Here is a 26678-nt window from a genome sequence, read left to right on the forward strand (position 1 = left end):
CATTCTGGCTTACTTAAGGTTAACGAACAGAAGTCTCAAACGTAGTGTACTTTCCTTGTTGACTCAGCTTTTTCTGGCTTGTCTGTTTGGCATAAGTAAACAGTCAACCCTGTTTCTTCTAGTTTTCCTTCCAGTGAAATGAGAATGGAGATTCCTGTAACACAAGTTTCCACGGATTTTAGGGTAAGAGCTGAATATCTTTATAACAATGGTACGTTTGAACTTCTTCCAATGAACTAAAGAAACAAGGGTGATTAAGATTTACAGACACCTAGGAGCACCGTTCCCCGTTGTAAAGAGGCAAACAGAGCAGAGTGGGAGGAAACAAAGAAAAAAACAAAACAAAAAAGGATCACGCTCTGTAGGCTCTAAATTACTGCCAGAGAACAATATTTTACAAGCCTCTAATTCATCGAAGAGAGCTTTACATTTTCAAGAAAAACATGATTTGTGTATTCTCTTGATCTCACTTCTGCTGCCAGAGTATGATTTGGGGGCTTTTGCAAAGTCATCTTCCAGAAGAAAGAATCATTGCTCAACATTTCAGATTCAAAGCTTTCAACTGGCTAATGTCCCCTGAGTAGGATAATTTGTGTCAGGTTGCCTGGAGACGGAGGGATGGGCTAGCTGACCTTTATCCAGTCTCACCTTTCAAGATGTTGTACGCAGTCTGAACACAGCGCAGGGACGGGGAGCAGTAGACATGGTCAATGATGGTGTTACTCTCTAATAAGGCTTCACCTGCGAAGGAAACCAGAGAAGAATCCATCCGATGATTTACGAAGCCTCAACTTGACTCAGTGTCGGAGAGGGTGCCAGACAGACCCTGCAAACCTCTGTTTCCAGGTGGGCGCTCACATAGGGCCAGCAGTTTCAGTCTCATTTTCAACAACTCTCCTGACCAGTGTTTCTGTGAAAGACCAAGGGATACACCCTTCTTGTCTATTTTCTTTCTGTCTCTCTGGTCCTAACAAGCAGTAAAATGCCCGTTTTTCTCTCATGGATAAAGTCTAAATGCCTTAACATGGCGGTCAAAGTCTTCCATGAACTTGTCTGTCTCCATCCCGCCGCCAGCCTTGTCTCCCGCCCTGGTCACAGCTGATGCTCTAGAAACAAGAGGCTTGTTTCCTCTGCACTGTGGACGCTGCTTCTCATGTCTATGACTTGATGTTGATCCTCCCACTGAGATGCTGTCCCACCTTCCTACTAACTTCTACTCTAGTCTCCTCTCATGTCTTCTTTTGTGCTCCCATGATACTTTGTACATAGTTCTATTCTTGAGTAACAAGAATACTCTATATTATTTATCCACTTACAAGCTTCGCCGAGGGTGGGGACTCACGCTTAGGTCCCCAGTACCTAGCATGGTGCCTTGCACAAGGTAAGTGATCAATTGACGTGTGTTAAATGATTGAACAGGACAAGGCTGCTGCTGGCTCTGTGTGGCAGGTATGGACCTAGACCTGCAAAGAACTGAGCATCTTGGAGACTGGTGGGCCTCTATATTTTCAGCCACTCCTGGGTTGCCTTCTCATCCTTGCGCTAGAAGCTGACCTGTCTGCCGCACCAAGCCTGACCTTGCCCCATCACTGGACCATCTGCCCCTTGATAGGGATCACACCTTGCTCACTTTGGCAAACCAACGCAGTGCCCTGGACCTAATGGTTACATAATAAATCCCTTTTGAATTGAGGAAATATAGTACTTGTAGGAAAGCCCTAGGCAGCATTCTGGCATCCCCACTGGAGCCAGTCTTTGGAAGAAGTAGCCAGGAAAGGCTGTGTGATCACGCCAGGACACTCACCCACGAGTCTTGCTTGCATACATCCGAACACGGTGATTGGAGCATCTTTCTCGTAATCTCGGAAACCGCCACTCCGCTGAGGTAAGCTATGAGGCATGTTCAGGTTAGTGCGTACGTAGCGACCTGGAAAGAAAAGTCAGGCCAAGGCGACGTGAGTTTCCTATCTCCTTAGGGCTTCCACTGCTGGTCCTGCCAGCCCCTCCACTTCCATTCCTTTTTGGCCACAGAGACTGAACTGAGCTCTCTAGAAAATATTGAAGCCGACCTCCTCCTTTAGTACTGTGTCCTGGAATCCACGCTTCCCTTCCGCTGACGAAAGTGACAAGAGATAGTTTTTAAGGGAAAGTAACAACCGGACACTCTAAAGCAGGTAGGATTCTCTGAGGTGCAAGCCTCCCTCTCTTAAACATGCCACCCAAATGAAAACGGAACCAAAATGAGCCAGGGTGACTTACTAGAGGGAGGTCTGGTCATGGAATCAAGACACCTGTCTCTGCCTCTAACTTTGCCATGCGGCTGTGGGGCAAGACATCTGCCTTTTTTGGTCCATGGTGTCCCAGTTTATAGAATGGGGGTAAGAACGCTTCTCTCTCCCCTAACACTCCAGACAATCCGGAAGGACTTACAATGTAACAGATGACAGGCATTTCATAAATGACTCCATCTAGATAAAAGTAGCTTGACTCTGCCCCCTAGAGGCCGTGATAGGTATGCCAATGCTGAACGGGCCCACCAATTACTGACCTTTGGCGTCGAAGCACTGGGATAGCCAGTACTTCCCAAAAACAACATCCATCCTCTCACCGTGCCGACACACAAAGAGGCATCTCTTCTGAGGGCCAGGCTGGCCGCTGATCCTCAGAGGCTGCAGAGAAAGAAAGGCTATATAAGTGGGGACACACACACAGGCACGTCTCAGAGCTAGCTGGGTGTCAGGTAAGCTGCGCTCTAGAACGAGTTTCACTAATGTTCGAGTGGGATAAGCCCCTTAACTGCCTCGGATTTAGGCTGGCCTATCTATAAGATGGGGGTGGTAAGCCTCACGTACGGACCTCGCAAGTTATTTTGAGGCTCAGATGAGATGCACTGCAGGTGCTTTGCAAAATAAGAAGGGCTATGAAAATGGTTTTATTGTTACTGCTGCTGCTGTTGGTAGGATTAGTATCTGGCCAATACTGAAACACGAAGACCACCTGAGTTACAGCTCAGAGGCAAAACTAGCCAGGATGGAGAGACGGCCATGTAGCGGGACAGCTTCTTCCCCTAACGAGATGCTCCATCAACTTCTTCAGGGAGCGAGGACTTTTATTACTACAAATACACCTGCCGCATCTCCACCGTGTGGTGGTCCGAAGCCTACTCCGGCCAGGAGGTCCCGCTTTGCCCATTCTAATCGCAGGTTAGGCTCTGTGGTCTCGCTGCACGCAAGACGGTGTTCCCAGAAGTGGCTCGGGGAGGGCAGTTGCTACCTCTGCGTGATGAAATCGGCAAGTCTAGTCAAAGGCTTGTCCAAACGGCTCTGGTTTCTAGAACTACTGCGTGGATCCTTACAGATGTTTCTAGGTTCCTTCTTTCTGATGGAGTCAGCTGTTCCCAGCTTCCTCAGGGCTGCCAGCTCCCACTGGCTTCACATTTGCCAATACAGTACATACACTTTACAAAGTCCTCCATTCTGTACCCTTTCTGGCATATATCGGACATACACTGAGCGTTCACTAGGTGCCAGGAACGGTGCTAAGAACCGTATCCTTATTTCCTTTAATCTTCACAATGGCCTGTAAAATAGATTAGATACAGTTGACCCTTGAACAACTTGGGTTTGAACCATGCAGGTCCAACTAATACACAGAGTTTTTTCCCAAAAGTAAATACTACGATAGAATCTGCAGTGTGTTGAATCTGAGGACACAGGCCCGTGGATCTGTAGGAAGCAAACTGGGTAGGTGGAGGGCCAGCTGTAAGTTGCAAGCGGATGTTCCACTGTACGGAGCATGGAGGGTCGGCGTTCCTAACCCCCGCGTTGTTCAAGGCTCAACCGCGTCACTACTTTACAGATAACGTATCATCCTCTCTGCAGAGCAGCCTTCCTTACCAGCCTAGACCCAGATGCTGGGAGTCATTGTCAGCACCACCCATCTGACTCTTCCTAAGCCTTAAATTTTTATATATCTTTTACGCTCTTGTGCCCTGAGAGATAGGTAACCCTTTGGGGGCAGCAAGGGCAAGGCCTCATCCTTAGTAAAAAGGTGCTCAGTGAATCCTGAGCAGAGTTGAGGAGGCGGCCCTGACAGTCAGCCTTACCTGGGTGGGCTGGCAGATGACGGTCAGGGGCGTCGTATCCCCCAGGCCCTGGTCCTCATACTGCCGCCTCTCCAGGATGCCATCCCCAAATGAGAGCGCATTGGAAGATGATGTATTTAAGATCGAGTAAGAACTGCAGAGGGAAGACAAGGAAGACGTTAACTGCTTTGGCCAGAAGTCATCAGCACTTCACCCCTGGGCTCAACGGGACTGTGGGAATGAGTAGGAGACACTCCCTGGGGCGGTGCAATGGCTGGGAAAGCTGAGCAGGGGGCATCCCATGCCTGCAGAGGAACATCTTTTTAAAAAATTGCTTATTGAAGTATAATTAACTAACAATATCATATTAGTTTCAAGTGTACGACATAGCGATTTGATATTTTTATAAGGAACATCCTGTAAGGAACATCCTGTTTTATACTGAAGTCTTGCAGTTAATAAATTAGTGGTAGATGGTAGATGGATTTCTGTACTTGGAACAGATGCGTTCATCCCTGTGGGCAGGGATGGGGCCTGTGATTCTGTGCTTATTAGGATGCCACAGGCGTGGCTGGCACCCAAAGCATGCTGCAGAATAATGAGGTATCAATTTTGTACCATTGTCTCCAGCTCTTTTTCTGGCTCCAAGAAATAAACAATTCCTGTTGCCTTTAATCTTTTCCATGGTGATTTCCATGTGAACTGACAAATAAGAGGGAGGATTTTGACCGTCTCTACCACTTTGTCTGTGGCTCCTAATGGTCAAGGAAACCTTTGCCCATTACCCCCTACTCTACCTCCTTCAGTTTCCAAACCCCTCCCCCATCTCAATCATACCTCCAACAAGATGATTAAATACAGCATTTTTCCAGAGGAGACCATTCTCACCAGATGTGTAGAGCTTTGAGCCAAGAGCTCTCATTTCTGGATGTAACACTGTAACTACAGAAGCCCCAAAAGAGGTCTTGCTGAAAGACAGGCAGCAAATCATGCTGTGTTTAAATTATTTTGATTAGTAAGGCCTCCAAAAAGCTTTATCTAATAAACACTGCAATTCAAATATGGTTGTTAGGCAAATCCAACAGACATCACTGGGCAGCGTCAAGGGAGAGCATTTAAATTTTAGATTTCTTGCTTCTTTGCAAATAGGGTAAAGTTCCATATGTATAAAAGAGCACTGAATCTAAAATAGCCATTAGCTTTACGGTTATTTAATTTTTTAATATTTTGGGGTTATTTCTAAGGAAATCTTGTACCATTCACACAGGCTAATAGGCTGGTTGTTTTCCTTTATTTTAAACCGAGACCCTCCCAAACATCACACCGTTAAAGAAAATTCATTTTCACTGTCTGAGTCATCAAAGCTTCAGCGCCCGAGATGTCTGGATATATGGAATCATCCTGACATCTTACTTGTACATGTTCCCTAATTTCTTTACTTTATTACAGCTGTGAAGACACTGCTAGAATCCTTTCTCTCTCTCCTTCAGCTCAGCCAGCAGCGAGACTGCCAGCCTCCTTCTCTTCTCAACTGTCACTGTCATCAAAGCCCCCGACTCACTGAGGCAGTTTGGGGCTGTCAGTTCCAGTAAGACAATAGTCAGATGCTTCATGTTGAGCGCAGAGTAGGGAGAAAGCTGCACCTGACACCCGGAACATCTTCTCAAGCATCGGAGAGACACTGGCACCTCCCTAGGACACATCAGGGCTGTGTGTCAGCCGAGAAGGACCGGCCAGCCTCCCCCAATTCAGAAGACACAGTGGGACTTTCACCAATTGGTACGTATCTGGAGGTACTCAGAACCCGGCAGGGTGCTCTAATAAGGGTGGTAGGAAAATATTTCCTTAGGAGGGACTCGGAAAACTGAGGACGGGGGAGGAAGAGTTGTGAAGGGCTGCTGACCCCAAGTCCCCACTTGTTGGTTGCTTGAATCCCCTCTGCAACTTCCCATCAAGTCGGCCACGTCATGCTTGAGGACCCTGTGGCTCTCCCTCCCCCAGGCTACCTGTCATTAGGGGCGAAACAAGGCTGTCTTACAGGAGCTGGGCTCTGCCTCGCTGAGTCATTTCCACTTCTGGGGTTAATTAGGAAAGTGCAGTTCTTCTCTAGGATCGCTTTTGTGGAAGAGACATTTGATTTGACAAGCATGTAAGAGAGGACTAGAAAAGACAAGTTAGAAAAAGAAAATAACCGTAAAGCTAATGGCTCTTGTAGATTCAGTGCCGTTTTAGACACGGCCCTGATCCACATAAAGCTAAGTCCTTTACAGCAGTGTTCACACACGCCTCTACGGGAAAGGCAATTATCATCTCCATCTCCTAGATTAGCAAACTGAGGCTCAGAGACGTCATGTTTGTTAGTTGGCCAAGGTCACACAGCTGGTGAGTGGGAGAGTCAGGATTTGAATCTAAGACTACTGGAGTAAAAACTCAAATTCTTAATTACAGTGTCCTAACAAACACCTAGTATATTAGTATTTCCCCCACTCTCAGCCGGGTTGGCTGTAGCAGCTGATAGTGAAATTTCAGACATGGTTCCCAGGGAAATAACATCACTAGTAATCTCTCAAAATAAAGGGAGATGACACACAGACCTCCCTGGGATCCATGGACTGAGGTCACTGAGGATCCCCCCCCCCCCCCGCCCCCGCCATTTCAGCGGAGCTCTAACTTGGGCAAGAGTGGGTTTAGATGCAGAGATCTGAACCGGGTCAGCAGAACTTCTCCCACATACTCTTCCCACAGGGAACCCTACTTTTAAGAATGTGATCTGGGAGCTGTATATCATCAAATAATCTTTTGATTCTCCGTTTCTTCACATATATTATGCTTTTTTTTTTTTTTTTTTTTAACAGGGATAAAACGGTGACTTTGGAAACCCAACTTAGAAACATTTCTGAAAAAGCAAAGGTCTGGGGGGACTTTCCTGGTGGTCCAGTGGCTGAGACTCCGTGCTCCCAATGCAGGGGGGCCCGGGTTCAATCCCCGGTCAGGGAGCTAGATCCCACGTGTCATAACTAAGACCTGGCACAACCAAATAAATACATAAATATTAAAAAAAAAAAGTAAAGGTCTCGGGAACACGAGGCAGCTTTGACCTTCCAATTTGTGCCCCCAGATGCTGGATGTTCCTTGGGTGGGGATGGGGAAGGAAGAGGAAGGGTTGCTGGGGAGGCGGTTATGAAGGACGAAGATATTCCTTCCCATCCCTGGGTTTGTGGTTTATTGGCTTGCTGCTAACCAGGGTAGGGGACCGTCTTGTCTTTTCTTCCTCCAGGCAAAACACTCACTGAAATTGCCTGTCTCTGTTATTACTGTCATAAAAGAGAAGCAGTGTTACACACCATGCAGCTGGTGCTCAGCTTCCGGCTCTCAGCCACGTTGGCACATGGCAAGAACAAGAGGGAGGAAAAACGAACCAGCACGCACACCCTGGCCAGATGCCCGAGTGCACCAGGGAAGGGCTGGCTTTGAACTCCTCCGATTAAGAAACATAAAAGAGGAACAAAAGGCCCCTCTCTCTCAGGACAAAGCTGGTCATGCAGCACAGGTCACTCTCAACGTGGGACCAGGTTGGTTTGGGGGCAAAGCAGGAGTGAGGGATGGGTGGAACGCTATCGCTCTCCAGAAAACTTGGGTGGGGGAGGGACCGCTTGCCTTTCTAAGGCTCTGGCGGTTGCCCATTGCCACAGAAATGGTCTCTGTCATCTAGGCATTCACATGCCAAGTCTCAGGACTTGCTCGGGGTCACCTCACGGTGAGGGGCGGTTCGGTTTCCTGACCCTTGCAAATCCTTTCACTACTGGTCTGGCTGGCATAGCGGGAACCTGTCCTGCTTCTCTGGGGAGTCAGACCCCTCCGTGCGATGACCCAAGAAAGAGTGGACAGAAGCCCCAAAGCCATAAAGACTCAGTGCTGGGATGACCCACACTGAGGCCAGAAGGGATGGTCCCCCAAGCAGCCTCAGTTTAGTCTCCAGTCAGGAACTCAGACAGATGTTACATCCAATGGGGGCAGGCAGAGCAAAGCAGGGCAAGCCATCTCCCATTCTTCTCACGCCCCAGCTCAGCCCTTCCCTGAAAGTCTGGAACCAATAGGGCTTTCTTCCCCCTCGGACTTCATTCACTGGCACTGCTGCCCTGCCCGTCCAGGATCAAGTCCGTCTCCCTGCCACCTCCTCAAACTCCACAATGTTCTTTGAAAAGCAGCAGACAGAGAACTTAGCATCTGCTCACCCATGAAATATCCAGGTGCTGCACTCGTCAGCCTTGGTGATGTAGTTCTCAGGCAGGAGTCCGGAGCAGCCTGTGGTTAGGGACGTGCCGTAGATCCAGCCCTCGCTGGTGCTGGTCTGCTCCATGGGCGACATGAAGATGAAGTCCCCAGGGACCAGCTCCAGCTCATCGTCGTTCTGCGGGGTGTAGGGGTAGATCACCTGTAACGTCTGAAAAAGGAGGAGAGGGATGCGTGAGGCCCACATCTGACCCATGCTTCTGAGCGCCTCCAGGGCCGGTCTGTGTGCTCTGCTCTAACAGGGCACACGTCCAGAAGCTGACATTGACAGGTGCCCCTGGGGTCTGCAGGCTCTGAGGAGATCTGGATTCAGATCAGAAGGCGTTTCTTCTCTTTTCAGGGTACTGTGAGTATGTGCTGGTGCTCCTGGCTGTCTCCAGACTTTCCTTCAGGCATGTCTTTGCTTCAAAAGATACGGTTTTTAGAAATTCACCTGAAAACCTGTAGGCTCTCCAGTAAACTTCTACACAAACGGGGTTGGACCTAGTTTACTCTGCTCCGTCTGCCGGGGTAGGTGCCACAATAGACCCTGGAAATGCAACTCACGGGAAGGGAGTCTTCCATGCAGATGTCACCGATGCCCAGATGGAGACTCCCCTAGGAAGGCTTTGGAAATGAAGTGTTCTCCTTTCCATGTAACTCAACAGCTTAAACAAGACATGGTCCCTGCCTTCAAGAAGCTTTCTTTAGGGCTTCCCTGGTGGTGCAGTGGTTAAGAATCCTCCTGCCAATGCAGGGGGCGCGGGTTCGAGCCCTGGTCCAGGAAGATCCCACATGCCGCGGAGCAACTAAGCCCGTGTGCCACAACTACTGAGCCCACGTGCCACAACTACTGAAGCCTGTACGCCTAGAGCCCCTGTTCTGCAAGAGAAGCCACTGCAGTGAGAAGCCCGCGCACTGCAACGAAGACCCAACGCAGCCAAAAATAAAATAAATAAAATAATTTTTTTAAAAAAAGCTTTCTTTAAACCTCCCTTTTTAACGAAGGCCTGGAAAGAAAAATATCTTTCGCAGCCATCAGTGTGTCATGTCTGTAACCAGCTTTTGTCAGTGAACAGATGGAGACCACGTGTTCCTTCTTTGGGCTCAGAAAAAGCCCCCAGGGCCAACCTCAGGCTATGCCACTTGGCTGATTTATTCTACTTTTTGCCTCCTTTTCTGGTATATAGAAACATCACAGGCATAGGCATCAAGATACTTTGGAAAACATGTCTTTTACTCCATTTTTGTTAACAGCAGGAGACCTCAATAGTAAGGAAAATATTTTCTGTGTTTCACAGGGGCTAAGAGGGGCTGTTCTATCAGCTCTTCCTTTGATCTTGAAGCTGCCAGTGGCGGGCAAAATATTCTGGTTCCCACGTACAGGTTTTTAACTCTGGCCTCTGTTTTCTCATCTGTCAAATGATACCCGGACTATAAAAGTTAAATGAGACAACCTAAGAAAACTCCCGAGGCCTCTGGTACACAGGAGGAGCACCATTATTTCTATGACCCAGGATGGCTGGCTTTCAAGGGTTACCTCTCCGTCTAGCTGATGCTGACCCCTGAATCCTGTGCTGGGTAGGCTTGTGAGCTCATCAGCTCACTGGGGTCAAGGTGATACATCAGAGCATGTCAATGAAGAATTTCTTTCTGGCAGTTGCTAATGAGAGGAGCCAGTAAAAATATGATTTTTCCCCCCAGAGAATGAACACGATAATGCACAGAACTTGACTACCTGCTCCACTGGATTTCTGATGTCCCCCTTCAGCTCTAGATCTTCTTGCATCCCATCGCCTTCCCACTCCTCTGCCACACACTCACTCAAACCACGTTTCCACACTAACCAGGAAGGGTTTTTTTTTGCTGGGTTGTTAAAAGAGCTTAAAGAAAAAAAAATCTTAAATCTATAAGCTAGGTATGTGTTGAGACACCAAAAGGAACATTCCTTTTCCTGGAACAGGGTGGAGAGAGGCACCAAGTCACGGGGAACAAGTCGAAACTCAACCCAGGTTCCTTAGACACTCAAGTGCAGCATAGTCCTGGCTAATGATGCCTTTGACTTGGCAGAAGTGTCCCTTCTTTGAGAACCTCAAAAATGACTTGGGAGAAGAACTCATTCCTCCTTTCACTTGGGGGCGCTGGGCTAAGTGTTCTAGCTCTAGGCGATCTCCAGGGAGATCGAGGCACAGAAAGGAGCAGAGGGGACATCGTGTCCTGGGCAGAGGGTAGTTGGACAATAAGGAGCTTTGATTTATCGAATAATCAATAAGAAAACCATCAAGGTATTGCGGCAAATCTCAAATCATAACCGGTGCCCAGGTCCCCATAGCCCTTTCCCACTTACCAAAAGCGTGTGCAAAAGTCAGCCCAAGTTTGGGGGATCTCAGCTCACGTGCCTAGTTTTGTCCTATGTGATACTCTTTTATGTTTAGCATCTACTTGTAAGCACTCTTGAGTCTGTCTCAAGTATGTTTTCCCTCCCTTCCTACGTGGGGACTAAGCTCAAAGTTGGCTGACTGACATCTTGGGAAGGGCAGATACAGCCCCAGGTGATGACAGGAACTGACCCTCTTTGCCTCTGAAGCCCTTTTTACTCTCAGTAACAATAACAGCTGTGGCAATTTTGTTGTTGTCGCTACGCCCACTCTGTGCTGGCTCTTACGGTAGGACCTTTCCATATGTCCTCTAGTTCATGTGACAGTCCAGCAAAATATTGTCGGCATTCTGCACACGAGAGAACTAAGGACTGGATTATTTTCTAGAAGTTGTAAAAGCGAATCTAACCACCGCTAAAGCGAGGGAGCCAGGATTTGAAGCCGTGTGTGCCCAACTCCAGAATTTATGCTTTTTCTGTAACTCTGTCCTTCCTCTAGATTTCTAGTGCTTGACACACAAAACTGGCATGGCACGCTGGGATCGCTAACGTGGAAGAGATGGTGTGAAGTACAAGCAAGCGTTTGCAAGCCCACATCAAGTGAGCATCTGAACAGAAGAGGGGTGAGACCCCAGAGGGTTCCAAAGCATCACTTGCCGAGTGTCCTTGCCTAAACCACTGGCCTCCTCCGGACATCTGTCACCTCACTGGACCAGTTAATCCATCCTGCCTCCTGGGCACAGGAGGAGGAGAAAGGCAAGTAGAGGTTTACATATGCAGGAGGGCACAGCTAAAGCCAAATGACCTCGGACGGAGAACTTTATCAGGAGGAACAGTAATAAATGAGCTTTTACAAATAAGAGATAAAAGAGGCCATGTTATTTTTAGAAAATAATTCATGTGGGCGCTAGCTGCCTCCTTCCCTCCGTGCCAGTTGAGCAGAATGTGGGTCAGGCAGAAAAGCAATTACCCTCCGAGTTAACTGGAGTGGAGGGCAGTGTTGATTAGAAGATATTCCTCGGAAAATTCCATCACCACCTTCCTTCTCTTAGAAAGGTGGCTTCTCGCCGTCCATTGGCATGCCACCCTTGACTTTTTTTTCTCTGCCCTCGGAAGGAGTCCAGCCAGCCACACCGCTCTTGTTCTATTTAGGGCTCATGCTAAGCAAGTCCAGGAGATTTCAGAATTCTGAAGTAAGATTAAGCCCAGTCTCCTTGCTGTGTCTTTACAGAAACTTGCATCAAATGACTTGGAAGGAGGACATGACATTCCCATCAGCAGAGCCAGACAAACCTGTACGTCCCCGACACTCTCGGGCCCCGCGCACAGTCCTGGACCTTTGTCGTGGGTTGGCTCTTCCAAACACTTCCAAAACAACGATGAGGTCGCCTGGCCTAGACCCTGAATTTCGAACTCGTTTTCATATTTAAAAAACACATCTAAAACAGATGTTAAAAGGCTACGTAAACTAACAAAACATCAGTTCTTTTGCTGCTGAAAAACTAGGAAACGATTTATACGTATGTTTCGTAAATGTAGTTAAACTGGATGACAATTGTTGCAAACTCTGTGGTCTTTTTTTAGATGGGCTGCCCGTCTTCATTGGTCAGAACCCCTGGCTTCTGGCTTCAGTTCTGGTCCTAAATTGCTCTTTAGCTTAGGACCAGCCACTGAACCCCTATGTCTCAGCTTCTCCTTCAGGAAAAAAAGGACAATAAGACTCTTCAGAGATGGCACGTGCTTGTCCTGGAAAGCAATGTCAATTCCTTCAAAAGAAGGATGCCAGGACCATGCCAATCTTTCTGCCTGTCCTGGAATCAGTTGTCCCTCTCAGGTCTCCCATGTGATACACACAAACTCTCACAATATTTGGTCTGTGCTTTCATTTCATATGGACCACATTTTAAAATTCCCTGGTGGTGCAGCGATTAAGAATCCGCCTGCCAATGCAGGGGACATGGGTTCGAGCCCTGCTCCGGGAAGATCCCACATGCTGCAGAGCAACCAAGCCTGTGCGCCACAACTACTGAGCCCGTGCTCTACAGCCCGCAAGCCACAACTACTGAGCCCACACACCACAACTACTGAAGCCCGCGCGCTCTAGGGCCCGTGTGCCGCAACTACTGAGCCCGTACTGCAACTACTGAAGCCTGCGTGCTGCAACGAGAAGCCACCGCAATGAGAAGCCCGCGCACCGCAACGAAGAGTAGACCCTGCTCGCCGCAACTAGAGAAAGTCCACGTGCAGCAACGAAGACCCAACAAAGCCAAAAATAAAATTAAAAAAATAAAATTTTAGTATGTTCCGTGGTAACTTGCATGCCACAGATACTCAGCAAATATCCGTTAGCTACGTGTTCAGGGTTTGTTTGGGGTCTTTTTTGTATTGAGGTGTTCTCCTCACCTAAGATCAGGATGGTGTCTTCTACCTGTTAATACTGTGAACTGATAGAATATTTAAAAATGTATCAACATGCTTTTCTATCTATTCTCCCATTTCATTTCTATATCATTCCAGTAAGGTTGGCAGGGCAGACAGAACAATGGGGATATTACACAGCTCAGCCACTTGGGACCCAGAGACAAGAGATGCAAGCTCAAAGCTTCCCAGTGAACCGGCCAGTGCTTGGATGAAATTCCAGGCCAGATGACTCCTGGGCATTACTTCCCTTTGGTGTCCATCTCCCCACAGCAGCAAGTGCTACTGGTGCTGATGGCACCCCGGCACCCCTGGCAGAGTCAGGAGCCCCAGGGAGACATTACCTCGTGGTTAGCAAATCGGATATCCCGGGAGAATATGGTCGCCACCCAGTCGCACCCGAGTTTGACATCAATGTTCTGGGCGAGTTTCTCTAGGGTGGGCAGGTGGCTGGCTTGGAAGTGGTAAGCCAGGGTCACGTGCAGCTGCTTCTTATGAGGCTCCACGTGCACTTCTGGAAGAAGGAAGGAAAGAGGCAGCTGTTGCATCTCGATGGTGAAGACAAGGAAAAACACAGAACGGTGCCCTGACAAATCTGTTTCCCAAATAGCAGAGGACAGAGTCCCTCGGTCAGACAAAACCTGTGTCTCTCCTTCACAGCAGCGGAATGAGAGTGGGGCGGGGGATAAAAACCCACAGTCCGAGAGAGAAAGAGCCACATGTCTGGCTTTTCTGGACCAGCTGAGAGACAATCGTTTTGATTGGCGGCTTCTCACAGCAAATCCAGATGAGTGTCACTGGCCCCACCATTCAGATGAGGAAACCGAGACCTAAAGGGATGAGCTAATTTATGTGGAAATAAGGAGCAAATTTTGTCATCATGGGACTCCCCAGGGTATCTTGCCTTCGTTTTGAAATCAAGCCTCTTAGCTTCTGGGTGGTTCTGATGGAGAAATGAGGGGAAAAGATGGATTATTTTCAAAGTTTAAAACAGGGTCTCTCAACATCATTTTGGACCAGATAATTCTTTGTTATGGGGGCTGTCCTGTGCATTACTGGGTGTTTAGCTGCAACCCTGGCCCCTACCCACTAGATGCCAGCAGCACCCCCCAAGTTGTAACGACCGAAACCGACTCCAGACCTTGCCAAAGGACCTCTGGGGAGAGAGGGAGCAAAACTCACTCCGATTGAAAACGACAGGTTTAAAGTATGCAGACTGTTCTTCTAAGACACCCTAAAAAGCAAACCAAAAGACACCAGCCTACCTACACAAGGCAAGAGATTTTGTCTTTTGTCCGTCTTTCAGTGAGGGAGATTCACCTACTGTCCAAGCTCAAACACCAAAGAAGATGCAACTAGAGGGAATTTAGGGAATTCCAGAAATTAAGGGGCTTGCTCAAGTCGCACAGAGGTAGAAGAATTGCAGAAGTTGGGGCTGTGGTTTTGAGTACTTTTCTGTTATACCACATGCGTTTCTTTGGTGTAAGCCCCCCGAGGCGAGGGCTCTGTGTCCTGTTCATGGATTATAACCCCCCTACCCCCCAACCCGTGCTCAGCACCCCACGGGCTTTCAGTATTTGTTAAATGAATGAAGACACACGAATGAATCTCCTTAAACCATCAAGGATGGAGGATGACACTTCATCTACTCGCTGACGGAATCTGGGTCTGCCACACGGCTGAACACCATGACACAAGTTCTAGGGCAAAGACCTGATGGCCCGCTTCCCACACCGGGCCACCCAGTTCTCCGAGTCGCCAGCAGGGGGCCGAACCAGGGCCGAGAAGCCAGCCGAGCCCACCGGTTCTTGCAGAGAGGACTCAGATGGCTGGGGAGGAGCTGGCTCGCCCCCTTCCTGGCAGGAAAGCCTGCAAGGGCCCGCCTGCCTTTTGCTCAATATGTACTTTATGAACTGGCCGCGTCCTGGCTGAGACCTGCTTTACTCACTTGCGAATGATTTGGGTTTTGTGGCTACAACATTAGATTTGGTTCTTGTGGGAGTTTTAGCGGTTTTGACAATAGCTACTGTGGGATGAAAAGAGCCATTTCCCTGAGGTGGAGGGATGGGAACAGGAAATAATCAGCCTATGAGGCCATTTCTCTGAAATTTTATGCTCCTGTGAAGGGGGCAGGTTCCACCAAAGTCAGAGAGCAGAGACGAGTCCCTGGGGACGAAGGGGTGGAGGTGGGGCACCTAAGGAGGCAGGCTCCCAATGCACAGAGGTGACCTAAGGGCCCGGGTTCCTCTGAGAGTAGAGACCTCACTGTGATCCTGTTCAGTGATGCTGGGTCCTCACCACACTCTTCCTAGAGTCCTGAGTCCTATTTGGGGATTTTCTGGTAGAAAAGGCCACTGAGAAATTGGCCCCGAGCTGGGGATGAAAAGAGCAGAGTGGGACGCAGGCAGGTGAGGTGGAGGCCAAAGGTCAGGAGCCCAGGGAGCAAAGGGCAGGGCTGGCCAGCTGGGGCCTCTGCCAGCACTGCGTTCAACACTCAGGACCCGGTTGGGCAGCTCACGCCCTCCACTCTGATCAGGGTGATGGCCCACCGGCCCCAGCACTGTGCTCCCTCCTGCCTGCGCTCATGCCACCTGCCCTCCTGCAGGGCCCTATTCCCATCCGGTGGATCAGCGTCCCAGGGTGACTGTCCTTTCTTCTGTGAAGGGGGCCCCACTCCATCATCCCATGGTGGGATGATGGCCTCTCTTCTCACAGCTCTTATGACACGGTGCCTGGAGAAACCACCTCTTCTTCCCTGTTGTGTCCCTCATGGATAAACACACGGTAGGTGCCCAATAAATACCTGCTGATCGTGATTTCATTCTAAAGGGACCAAAAAGACTCCCCGCCCCCCACTGTCTGTCTGTCTTACGGCAGGCGAGGCCCTCGCGGAGCTGTCTGCACCTGCAGTCACACAGGAAGGCTTTGCAAACCTCTGCCTCCTGTCCCATCTCGCCGCCGCCCACCTTTAAGTCAGCACACATCCTGAGCGTCCCTCCAAACTGATTCCTTTGACGGTAAACCTCAGTTGTTAGCTTGAACTGAGACCTCCCATGCAAAGAGCAGGTGACATTGTAAAGGGGTGGATAAGGGCCCTTTTGAGGCTTAGGGGCCTGTCTACTGGGCTTCAGCAAGTCGAAAGGTGTTGGCTCAGTGGATTTGACTATTACTGGATGCTAAGTGGTTCCACTCTACTCTCTGTGCTGTATGACCCCCTGAGCAAAGACCTCGGTCCACACGGAGGGGACGGGGAGACCCAGATTAACACCTGCCTGGGACGGGGGTTTGGAGGAGGAAAAGAAGGTTCCTTGGGAATTCCCTGGCAGTCCAGTGGTTAGGACTCCACGCTTTCACTGCAGAGGGCCCGGGATTCGATCCCTGGTCGGGGAACTAAGATCCTGCAAGCAGGGCAGCATGGCCAAAAAAAAAAAAAAACCACACACATAAAAGTTCCTTATTTCTGAACAGGGAAGAGATGGTGGGGCTGCAAAGGAACACATCTATAGTTCAATGGGAACAGTCATTTATGTACCTTCAACGTGGGTGTCAGGGAGTAGACACTGGACCTGCTCTCAAGGAGGTTAGCAGAACTGTAATTTTTTTTTTTTTTTTTTTGCGGTATGCGGGCCTCTCACTGTTGTGGCCACTCCCGTTGCGGAGCACAGGCTCCGGACGCGCAGGCTCAGCGGCCATGGCTCACGGGCCCAGCCGCTCCGCGGCATGTGGGATCTTCCCAGACCGGGGCACGAACCCGTGTCCCCTGCATCGGCAGGCGGACTCTCAGCCACTGCGCCACCAGGGAAGCCCTGAATATTTTTTAAAGGGGCAAGAGGTGTGGGGTCCTGCAGGAAACGGCTGTGTTCTTGGGCACGTTCTGCCCATTCCTGCAGGACCCTCCACCTCCCGACTCCACCCTCCTCCTCCACAATCATTTCCTGTCCCTTTCCTTCCCGACTTTCCAATTCCCAGGGCCCAGGGCAGGCCTGGCAGCTGGAAGCTCACCGGTTTTGGAGGCAGCCTCCGCAGCAAAGTCGGCGGCAAACTTCTTGAGGACCTCTGCGCTGTCTTCCTTCACGAAGAGGCCGATGAAGTTGGAGGAGGTATAGAGCTCCAGGGGCAGCGGGGCTGAGAACTTACATTTCCAGCGACTGACGGTGGTCTGCAGGGCTTCCCCCAAGGCGTCCACCTTGCTGTCCTCACACTGGCAGGGAAACAAGAGGCTTCGCTCAGAGACAAGGGGAGACGTCTGCCGCTACTCACCTTTGGCATCCTCTGCCCAGAGCTGGAGGCTGCTAACTGAACCGTCATTCCTGTCTGTGAGCAGGGAGAAGACCTGCAGCCTCCCAATTATCTGGAAATGGATTATCCGACCAGTCAATTAAACTGGGGCGACGGACAACCTCTCCCCTCCCTCTCTCCCTGCTCCGATGTGCTCCTCTGAGCCCCCCCAGAATGCAGTAGGGCCGGTCCAGCAGAAAGCAAGCATGAGGGACGTGCCAAGAGAGTGTACAGCACCCCACGATAAGTCGTTGTGTGTTTTCTACAGTTTTGCATCGTTTGTGCCTTTTCTATTCCACTTATGTGATCCAAAGTTGACTCTACCTCCACCCCCATGATACTTGGGAAGAATGAGACTCCAAGAGCTGCAATATCCTCATCCTCCCCCCGCCTCCCCCGGGCACTAGAAGAAACAATGAGAGTGTCTAAAACTCTGAATGCTTTTGAGAAAGAGCCTGGATGACTAAGAGGAAATGATCATTTTAATTTTCAGCATGAATGGTAAAAGAGAAGGTGTTAGGAACATATTTTCACCTATAAAAGGTGGAGATGGGGGAGAATATGAATGAGATTCTGGAAAAACAACCCCCAATAGTAGAAAAACATATTGTCTTAAAATGCTACCATTCTGCTTCATTGTGACTATAGCTGGACACGTCAATTCTTCTCCATCTCTGCAGAGAACCAAAGTAGATGCAATATGTTTACATTTATTGGAATGAGAGGGATTTGATTCAGTCTCTGCATAAGCTTCATGACGGCTAGAATTATGGGCTAGGTAACTATGGCAGGGGAAATGTATCCTAGCCATCTCTAGAAAGATCCAGCACGGCACAACCTGTGGATGGTGTGCAGGAGGCTAAGTCTCTCCCCCCATCTGTAGACTACGTTTTTCATCCCCAGCTCTCTAATGTCTGCTCTTTCCTCGTGAGAGGGGAGGGGGATGACAGACGGGAGAAGCTAGGTTAGAGAATCCATTCCCCTTGTGGCTACCAGACAAGTGTGTCACCCAGTGGGTCAGGCTTGTCCCCTGGGTCCTGAGGAGCACACGGTCATCACGATGCCACACCAGACCCAGGGTGCACCTAGGTCTCGGCAAGGCGTTAGAAAGAGGACCAGGGTGAGCAGCCGTGGACCTCACTGATTCCTCAACGGCTCACCCAGCTCTGGAGCCCGTGACTGTTTCTACCAACATCCAGAGAGGCTCCCAGCTTTTTTTTTTTTTTTTTTTTTTTTTTTTGCAGTTCGCGGGCCTCTCACTGCTGTGGCCTCTCCCGTTGCGGAGCACAGGCTCCGGACGCGCAGGCTCAGCGGCCATGGCTCACGGGCCCAGCCGCTCCGCGGCACGTGGGATCTTCCCGGACCGGGGCACGCACCCGCGTCCCCTGCATCGGCAGGCGGACTCTCAACCACTGCGCCACCCGGGAAGCCCAGCTCCCAGCTTTGACTCCAGTCCCCCGGGGCTGGAGGGATGCAGGCGCCCCGGGGTGGGGGGCTGCGGCTCACCATGAAGAACTGGCAGAGGGTGATGTGAGGGAAGATGTTGTGCGCCTTGTTCTTGCCGCAGATCTGCTTCGACTGCTGCCAGAAGTCGGAAAGCTTCTGCGCTAAGGGGCCGGTGGGGCGGAGGTAGAGGACGTACTCCCGGGGCAGGGGGTCATCCAGGAAGGGGTCGCCGACGTGGGAGAACAACCTGCCAGAGAGAGGGGGGCCGAGCACGCCTTACTTGAGAACAATGGAAGCAAAGGGAGAACTGACATCAAGGTCCATCCTGGGCAGCCTCCACCCCACCAAGCACCGCCAGCGGGAGGGTTTTCAGTTTTGTACTTTAAAAATCTACCCCTCGAAGCTCACACTTTGTAACCAACTGTCAAATGCACCAACTTCTCTACTCCTGCCTGTCCTATCGCATGGGCATCCCACGACTCCCTCCTAAGGCCGCTCTCCAGGAAGTGTTTTGGATCAACCCCAAATCCTTTCCCAGGCCATCAGTGCTGTTCCAGCCCAGCCTGTCCCTCCAGCTCCGTCTAGGATTAAACGCATGTGCCTCCAAAGATGAGGGAAGCTTGGAGGGTCGCCTTGTGGGGTCAGCCCTGGGTAGCGATATCCTGGAAGGTAAGTAAGTAGGATATTTCTAAATCCATTTGCCCGATATCTAGGATGAATCTTTAAGTGAGTGGAGGAGGGGGCGGAAAGCATGACAGAGGCTCTGTCTTGGAAATGCTCTGAATTTCTTTGACAGCTCTGAGGAGAGCACACTCTGGGGCCAGGACGGGGGCGGCAAATGGCTTGATGCACAGGCTGGTCACATGGTCTTTGGGATCCTTCCCCTCCCCCCCCCCGCCCCCAAAGGGCCCGTTAGACACAGGCTGCACATCCCTGCTCATCCACATACACTTAGAGTTAATTACATGCTATTTTCTCAATTTATTTATTTCATACCAACCAGTCACATGCTGCCTGAACACTTCTTCCTCCTGTGGATGCCAAGGCTTTTTGTCTGGAAGAAGAAATCAGATTTCTATTGTTAGTATTTTTAGCCTCCTATCAGCTTTTCCCACTGCAGTGGCAAGAGTTGGGTGTGAAGCAGGCACTGTTAAGCCTCCTCAAGTGTGTAGGGGAGACACCTGCAGCAGGGCACCCCCCCAGGGGTCACAGCAAGGCACAGGGACGTTAGGACTTGTGATTAATTTCCATGTAATTAGCATTGGATTTGCACACAGCCTAACAGCCCATGCCGTCTATTTTTAGCCATTTCCACATTAGACTTCTATTTTTGCTTCCCTAAAGGTTGTCATGTCTTGCTTTTCCCTCCTTCCCTTTCACCCACTCACTCTTCCTGACCCAGATCCCCTACAGAACATTTTCTCATTCGCAGCCTCCTGGCAAAGTGTGCTAGAAAATGGTGCTTTTTAAAAATTTTTTAAATTATTTAATTTATTTTTTATACAGCAGGCTCTTATTAATCTATTTTATACATATTAGTGTATATATATCAATCCCAATCTCCCAGTTCATCCCACCCCCACCCCCACCCCACCCCCACTTTCTATTAAGGCCATTGAGACCTGAGGTTAAATGCCCAGAAGGACAATTGGTCTGGTTTAAATCCAGTGCCTCCTCCCACTTTCCTCCAACTACCACCAGCAGCCTCAGACTGGATCTATCGTCTCCAACAATTTTACAGACGTCTTTGGGGACGAATAGCACTTGGTAAAAGGGGCTGGCTGGAGAAGGGCAGCTATCACTCCCACTGTGGGAGAAACAAAGTTCTGTGCGTGGTGGGGCAGGATCACAGGGTGGCGCTGGCAGCGAGTCACTGCCCTGCACACGAGCGTACGAGGAGAGCGCTTCTGAAACGTCAGACAGGTCTCCAAAAGCCAAATAGTTCTGGGTTTGTATCCAGCTTTGCTACTTGTCCGTCCGTTCAGACATTCAAGTTTATGTTTGCTCAGTACATACCTACTGAATTGCTATGACTTTGTCAGCACTGTGCTAGGCTCCAGGAATACACTGAAACACAAGACTTATATGGTCCCTGCCCTCAGGGAGTTTTCAGTTGAGCAGGCGTGAAAATGTCAACTGCACAAATAATTATTTAATTACATGGGTGGTCAGTGCAATGAGGGGAGAGCACAGAGAACCTTAAGCACATAGGACTGGGACACCTGATCTGGGCTGAGCCGAGGGGGAGGGCGGGGTGGGCTGGGTGTGAGGGGCTGTGGTGATGGAATTCACTGAGTACCTCCCCTCTACAGTGAGGAGCCTTGAACAGTGCCTGACTCACTGGAGGTGATCAATAATTGGTTATTCCTATCCCTTTATACTACCCCAATTCAGGGTCCTCGGGAGAGAGAAGAGAGGGCAGGAATTTCTAGTTTAAACTGATGCTCTTCCCAAGCACCCTTTTCCTGACTGTCTGCTGAACCCAACTCCTCCTGCCTTTTCCCGGTACCTCTCTGGAGCAATGAGAACCCATGATGCTGTGACAGTCACAGAGGGTCAGATTGGAAGGAACCTAAGACATCAACTGGGGCCCCAATTTCTTCACTTGACACGGGGAAATTCAGGTAAAGGAAGACAAGTCACGTGCTTAGGGCAGCCTGGCTGCAGTGAGTGCTGAGTGAAGGGCAGTTTCCAGCCTGATTCAAGGCCAGCCTCAGTTGCTCTTTTCCCACAGTCCAAAGAGAATCCCTTCTTTTCCCCCACGAAACTCTGAGCACAAATACCAAATGATCAGAATAGAAAAATCTGCACAGCTAAGTAGAACTGCATTCTAGAAGACAAGCCTACTTACAGTAAGATGAGGTTATGAAGAAGGAAGACCTCAGAACCCCTTGGAAGAGAAGCCGGTGCCGAAAAAGCTGGAAACACAGGAAACTCCTTCCCACACCTGCATAAGGTGCTTAATTGTTGCCAAGATGCAAGCCCTGTTTCCTTTACCACTTACTAGATAATCAGAGGTCACCTGTTGTGCTTTTTCCAAATCCTCAAGCCGTGTACCCACAAAAGAACACAAAACATGGTCTTTTAGAGGTTAGAATCTTTGAGGGATTAAGTTCACCAAAAAAAAGACCCATTGTTTCAAAAACAATTGGGAAAAGGAAAGCTCGCTTGCAGTACGATGTGCTATTTATATAAAGGATCCAATTTTTTTTTCCTAGGCTCTTCCCTCAAAGAAATATATTTTATCTGAAGTTTAATTTATTTTTCCTTCAGCACTAGGAATGTCCTCTGGAAATGAAAGATCTCATTAAGTTATGGTCCCTGTAACTCAAAAGCCAAGTGTTGGAGAGGATTCAAAGATACCATTGAGAAAGATAATGAAAGGTTTGGGTGATAAGGCCGTGGTGAAAGGCTAAGGAAACACCAGTTCTTTTTTCTGAAGAAGCCAAGTCTGAGAGGTCCTCAGGGTTATGGAAGGTTATCATATCTGTTGTAGCTTTCCTAGTGAGGGTCAGCCAAAGTAAAAGAAGCTTTGGCAATAGCACAAGGGGCTCACGTTAGATTCCGGAAAGAACGTCCTGGCAGTAACGTGCTTTAAAGTGGCTTTTTGGTTTTGTTTTGTTTTGTTTTGGAGAAGTCTCTAGAAAGTAGTTACCGATCTGAAACAGGTGTGTGATTCTCTAGGCAGGAGGCTGTAGGAGGAGTGACAGCACTGCGTCCCTCGGGTCCTGAGCCAGAGGCTGAGCTCTGCTACTCCTTCAGCCACCGCCAGGCTGATGGAGGTTTGTGCTGAGTCTGTTCCCAGAACTCTGCCCACAAAACAGACTGAACACAGGCAGTGGCAGAACATCTCTCCGCTCCATCCCACTGAGGAAAGCCTGTTGCCATAGAGTTGCCACCTCCATGGTCCACCGATGGGGTAAATGCCAAGAACAGTGGGGTGTGTGGGGTAGACCCCAAACGCCAGGCTGAGCTTGAACAGCTGCTACCCTCAGAGTGACTCAGAAGTCGGCAGAGCCCACTGGGCAGATAAAGGGGAAATATCCCTTTCAACTCCAAGGAGAGATTCCTGGATCATAGCAGCCATTGAGTTGGGACTTTCATGGTAAGAATCAGAGGGACATGTGAACTACTGAGATTCTGCTATTACACGAGAGCACAAATTTGACTTCGGACCCTGGTCCTAACCTTCCCAATTATGTCTAGGGTTCATTCTTAGCAGAGTGTGGGAAAAAAAAAAAAGTGATGCAAACTCTAATGCCTAAGGATGGGGAGGAAGAGCACAAAGCAGATAAAAGCAATGGCTCATCAAAAAACTCAGGCACGCAGCCGTGAGGAAATTAGCCAGATGGGGAGGAACGAGTAGCGCACACTGATAGCCTTGCTTTACTGCGGCTGCGGGGGCTGGGATTCCTGCCACTGTCTGCCCGCAGCTCGGTTGAATTTTGGGTCCGTGGTGGCTCTGGCCCCAGAACCACGGCTCTACCCAACCACCAGGGTCACAGTTTGTGGGAGGCAAAGCAGCATCCTTCCTTCCTCCCTTCCACCCTCCTTCCCTCCTACTTTCTTCCTACCTTTCTCTTTATTTCCTTCTCCTCCCAAGGAACTCTTACCAGGAAACCAAATGGACCAATACACCAAAAATAAAACCAAGAGTTTATTGGGTGTCGCTGTCTCAGCTGAAGTTTGACTGGCTGGAGCCCTTTCAGAGACCATGGTCTCTGGTACCCTCGGCTGGATTCGGGCCTGATGAGTGGATTTGGGCTGGTCCCATGTCCGGGTCCAGCAGGATCCTCACTCCCTCTTCAAAACGCACGTTCTGAGCCCGACTGGAATTTCCTGCTTAATTGTCACCCAGGCTGACTCCCTCTGCAGCCACCCTGGTGCTCTGGGTTCCACGGGGGTCTCGGACACTCTCGGTAGTTCAGGTCTTCTCAGCCGAGAACCAGCTGTGTGCTAGGCACTGTGTTATCACCAGCAAGCAAAGAGGGAAGGACGATCTTGGACCTCAAAGAGTTCAGAACGTAGATATACAAGCAGCTTCTTACAAGGCGATACGTTAATGGCCATAAGAGATGGGCCGAGTGTGCTAGGGCTGCTCTGAATAGGGATGCTGACTCAGTAGTGGGGCATTCTGGGGGGCTGAGGTTCTCACATTGTCCACAAAGCTACCCTGGGTCAGGATACCACAGCAAACTCAGAGGTGCCATGGGACATTGCTAATTTTGGAAGGAAACAAAGCCACCTTCATCATCTGTTGGGCATCTCATAAGCTACTAGTTCGAGGTAGTTACAATTTCTTTTTCTTAAAACTTTTTATTTTATATTGGAGTATAGCTGATCAACAATGTTGGGATAGTTTCAGGTGTACAGCAAGGTGATTCAGTTATACATACACACGTGTCATTAGTAAGTAGTCGCAATTCTTTAAGAATGAAATAAAAATATTATTTTTCTTTCAATTTTGTGTATTATTTTTTCACACGGTCGTTAAATTGTTAGGAGCGATTTACTGAGTTGTTTGGATCTAGCTACTAAATACACAGAACCATTAGGTATTTATGTTGGTCTACAAGCTCTATGTAAAAATTACTCAGACTCTAAGGGTGCTATGAACTGAGAAGGTTGGGAATCCGTCCGGGAAGAAACAATGATTGATCTGGATCTTCAAAGCAGAGTCAGAGCTGGCTAGAGAAATCCACAAGGAGAGAAGGGCATCTGAAGCGAAGACCACATCAAGAGCTAATATAGGAAGGTGAGAGACAGCACTGTATGGGCGGGGAAGTGAGAATTTGGTGATACTAGAGCAAAAACGGCAAGGCTTGAAGAAGGTAAAAATGAAGCTGGAAAGGGGACAGCTCACAAAGGTCCTTGTGCTATTTTAGGGCTTGGACCTGACTGTTTTATGCAGCGGGGAACAATGAAGGCACGATCAGATCTGCATGTGAGGGTCAGATTCAAGGGAGATAAACTGTATGCTGGAGACTATTTAAAAGACCTTGACAATCGATCAGAAGAGGGACACTGAGTCTTGAACTATAATGAGGGTGGGGACGTTGCCTAAGATGTTTGGGTTGTTGACTGACTGAAGCTTGGAGACGGGTTAGCAATTGTAGCTTGAAGGCCTATGTGGATGGCGCAGACACCCCTGAGTGAGAATGCGGGGTAGAAACAAGTTTGGGCTGGGGTGGCAATGGGTGATGAGTTCAGTTACTGTCCCCTGGAGAATCTGGGGGTCTGGACTAACGACATCTACACCAAGTATCATTAACAGACTCTGGGTCTGGTTTAGGGTACCATATCCCCAAAGCTTTCTCTGTTAGCCTGACTATGATTCCTTGTCTCTGTTTGGAAGCCAGACACTTCTTTTAGGCTCCCCACTGATTTCCTAGTTCCTGTCTAAGGAATACCTTCAGCTCCAAACTTGTTCAATACTGAGGTCAGTAAATACTCAAGCCATCCATGGCTTAAGCAGACAGGTTACCCAGACTCCTAGGTTCTCCACGCTGACTCATCTCTCACTCATAGAGGGGAGTGAATCCCTTACTTTATCGCACTTGACAAAACTCAAATGCCTGACACCTGTAGTGAGAAACAACAGGCATTTACATTATATAGCAATGTAAATAGTAATATATTTCCTCAAAATAGTAAGACCTTGATTCAATTAAGTAGGAAACGAATTTGTTGAACTTTCCAGTTACTTGAAGTTGTTCGGTCCTTGGCTTTGGTAGATGCATGCTCGTGGCCTTGGCATCCCATCTGCTCTGTGCCTTGGTTCTCTGTGACTAAGGACTTATTTGTGCAGGAAAAGAGACAAGGGGTCAAGTAGGTAATCCTCCAAGTGGGTAACGCTCCCTGTGCAACCAAAGTTAAATGGTATCATTCTTTTGTGTAGCTAAGACAATCTCAACTTTTAGAAACATTTGAAGCTAATATAGGATTTTTTAAAAATGTTCACAGCATCCAGGATACCAATTGATAAATCTGCAACATCTAATACTGTGAATTCAATTAAAAGATGACCCAATTAATCAGATATCTCATTCCTTTTCCAGGATCTGCACTAGACCGGGGCCAACAGATAGAATCCGACGACTTCTGTTTTTCTTGGTTGGAGAATCTAGTCATATAAAGAGGCCACTGGCGCCACGAAGCCAAATTGAGGAATTCTCTTAGAGTGTATCTGCAAAGCAGACGGTGCTTTGTAATGTGGTTTTAGGTGGAAATACAGAGGCTTTTATTGTGCTCCATGAAGAGTTACCTGCTCAGTGCCAGCTTTTTTTTTTTTTTTTTTTTTTTTTATTTATTTATTTTTGCTGCTGTGCGTGGGCTTTCTCTAGTTGCGGTGAGCGGGGGCTACTCATCGCAGCACGCGGGCTTCTCATTGCGGTGGCTTCTCTTTTGCGGAGCAGGGGCTCTAGGCACGCAGGGCTTCAGTAGTTGTGGCACACGGGCTCTAGAGCGCAGGCTCAGTAGTTGTGGCGCCCGGGCTTTGTTGCTCCGCAGCATGTGGGACCTTCCTGGACCAGGGCTCAAACCGTGTCCCCTGCATTGGCAGGTGGATTCTTAACCACTGCGCCACCAGGGAAGTCCCAGTGCCAGCTTCTTTATGGATGATTTGAGGCAGCTTGAGCCTGCCTGCAGCTGAGAGCTGTCCTGAGAACAAAGTGCAAACAGGTAACTCTGCATCTTTGTTCTCTAGTAGGAGAAAAGTAAGAATAAGGAAGTCCACAATTGAAGGCCTTCTATGTACCAGGCACTTAGACGTTAAGCCTCATGACAAATGGTGAAGCCAGTATT

At 49.1% G+C, this 26678-nt stretch overlaps 1 protein-coding gene across 2 annotated transcripts in view; it reads right to left on the reverse strand.

Moving 5' to 3' along the window:
- UBASH3B (ubiquitin associated and SH3 domain containing B) overlaps positions 1–26678 on the reverse strand; it is a gene marked incomplete at both ends in the record, with an annotated part of 136324 nt that overhangs the window by 9647 nt on the left and 99999 nt on the right. Inside the window, 9 exons of one of the 2 annotated variants that reach the window (XM_082845309.1) lie at positions 649–741; positions 1805–1927; positions 2549–2669; positions 4106–4238; positions 8320–8528; positions 13496–13665; positions 17154–17352; positions 18936–19122; positions 19876–19929. In XM_082845309.1, coding sequence (XP_082701435.1) covers positions 649–741; positions 1805–1927; positions 2549–2669; positions 4106–4238; positions 8320–8528; positions 13496–13665; positions 17154–17352; positions 18936–19122; positions 19876–19929 — 1289 coding nt within the window. Of the gene's footprint in view, positions 1–648; positions 742–1804; positions 1928–2548; positions 2670–4105; positions 4239–8319; positions 8529–13495; positions 13666–17153; positions 17353–18935; positions 19123–19871; positions 19930–26678 lie in introns of both variants that reach the window. The other variant, XM_082845310.1, reaches the window with a different exon arrangement.

The sequence above is a fragment of the Leucopleurus acutus genome, assembly GCF_964270905.1.
Source record: "Leucopleurus acutus genome assembly, chromosome: 8".
In the NCBI taxonomy this organism is placed as follows: domain Eukaryota; kingdom Metazoa; phylum Chordata; class Mammalia; order Artiodactyla; family Delphinidae; genus Leucopleurus; species Leucopleurus acutus.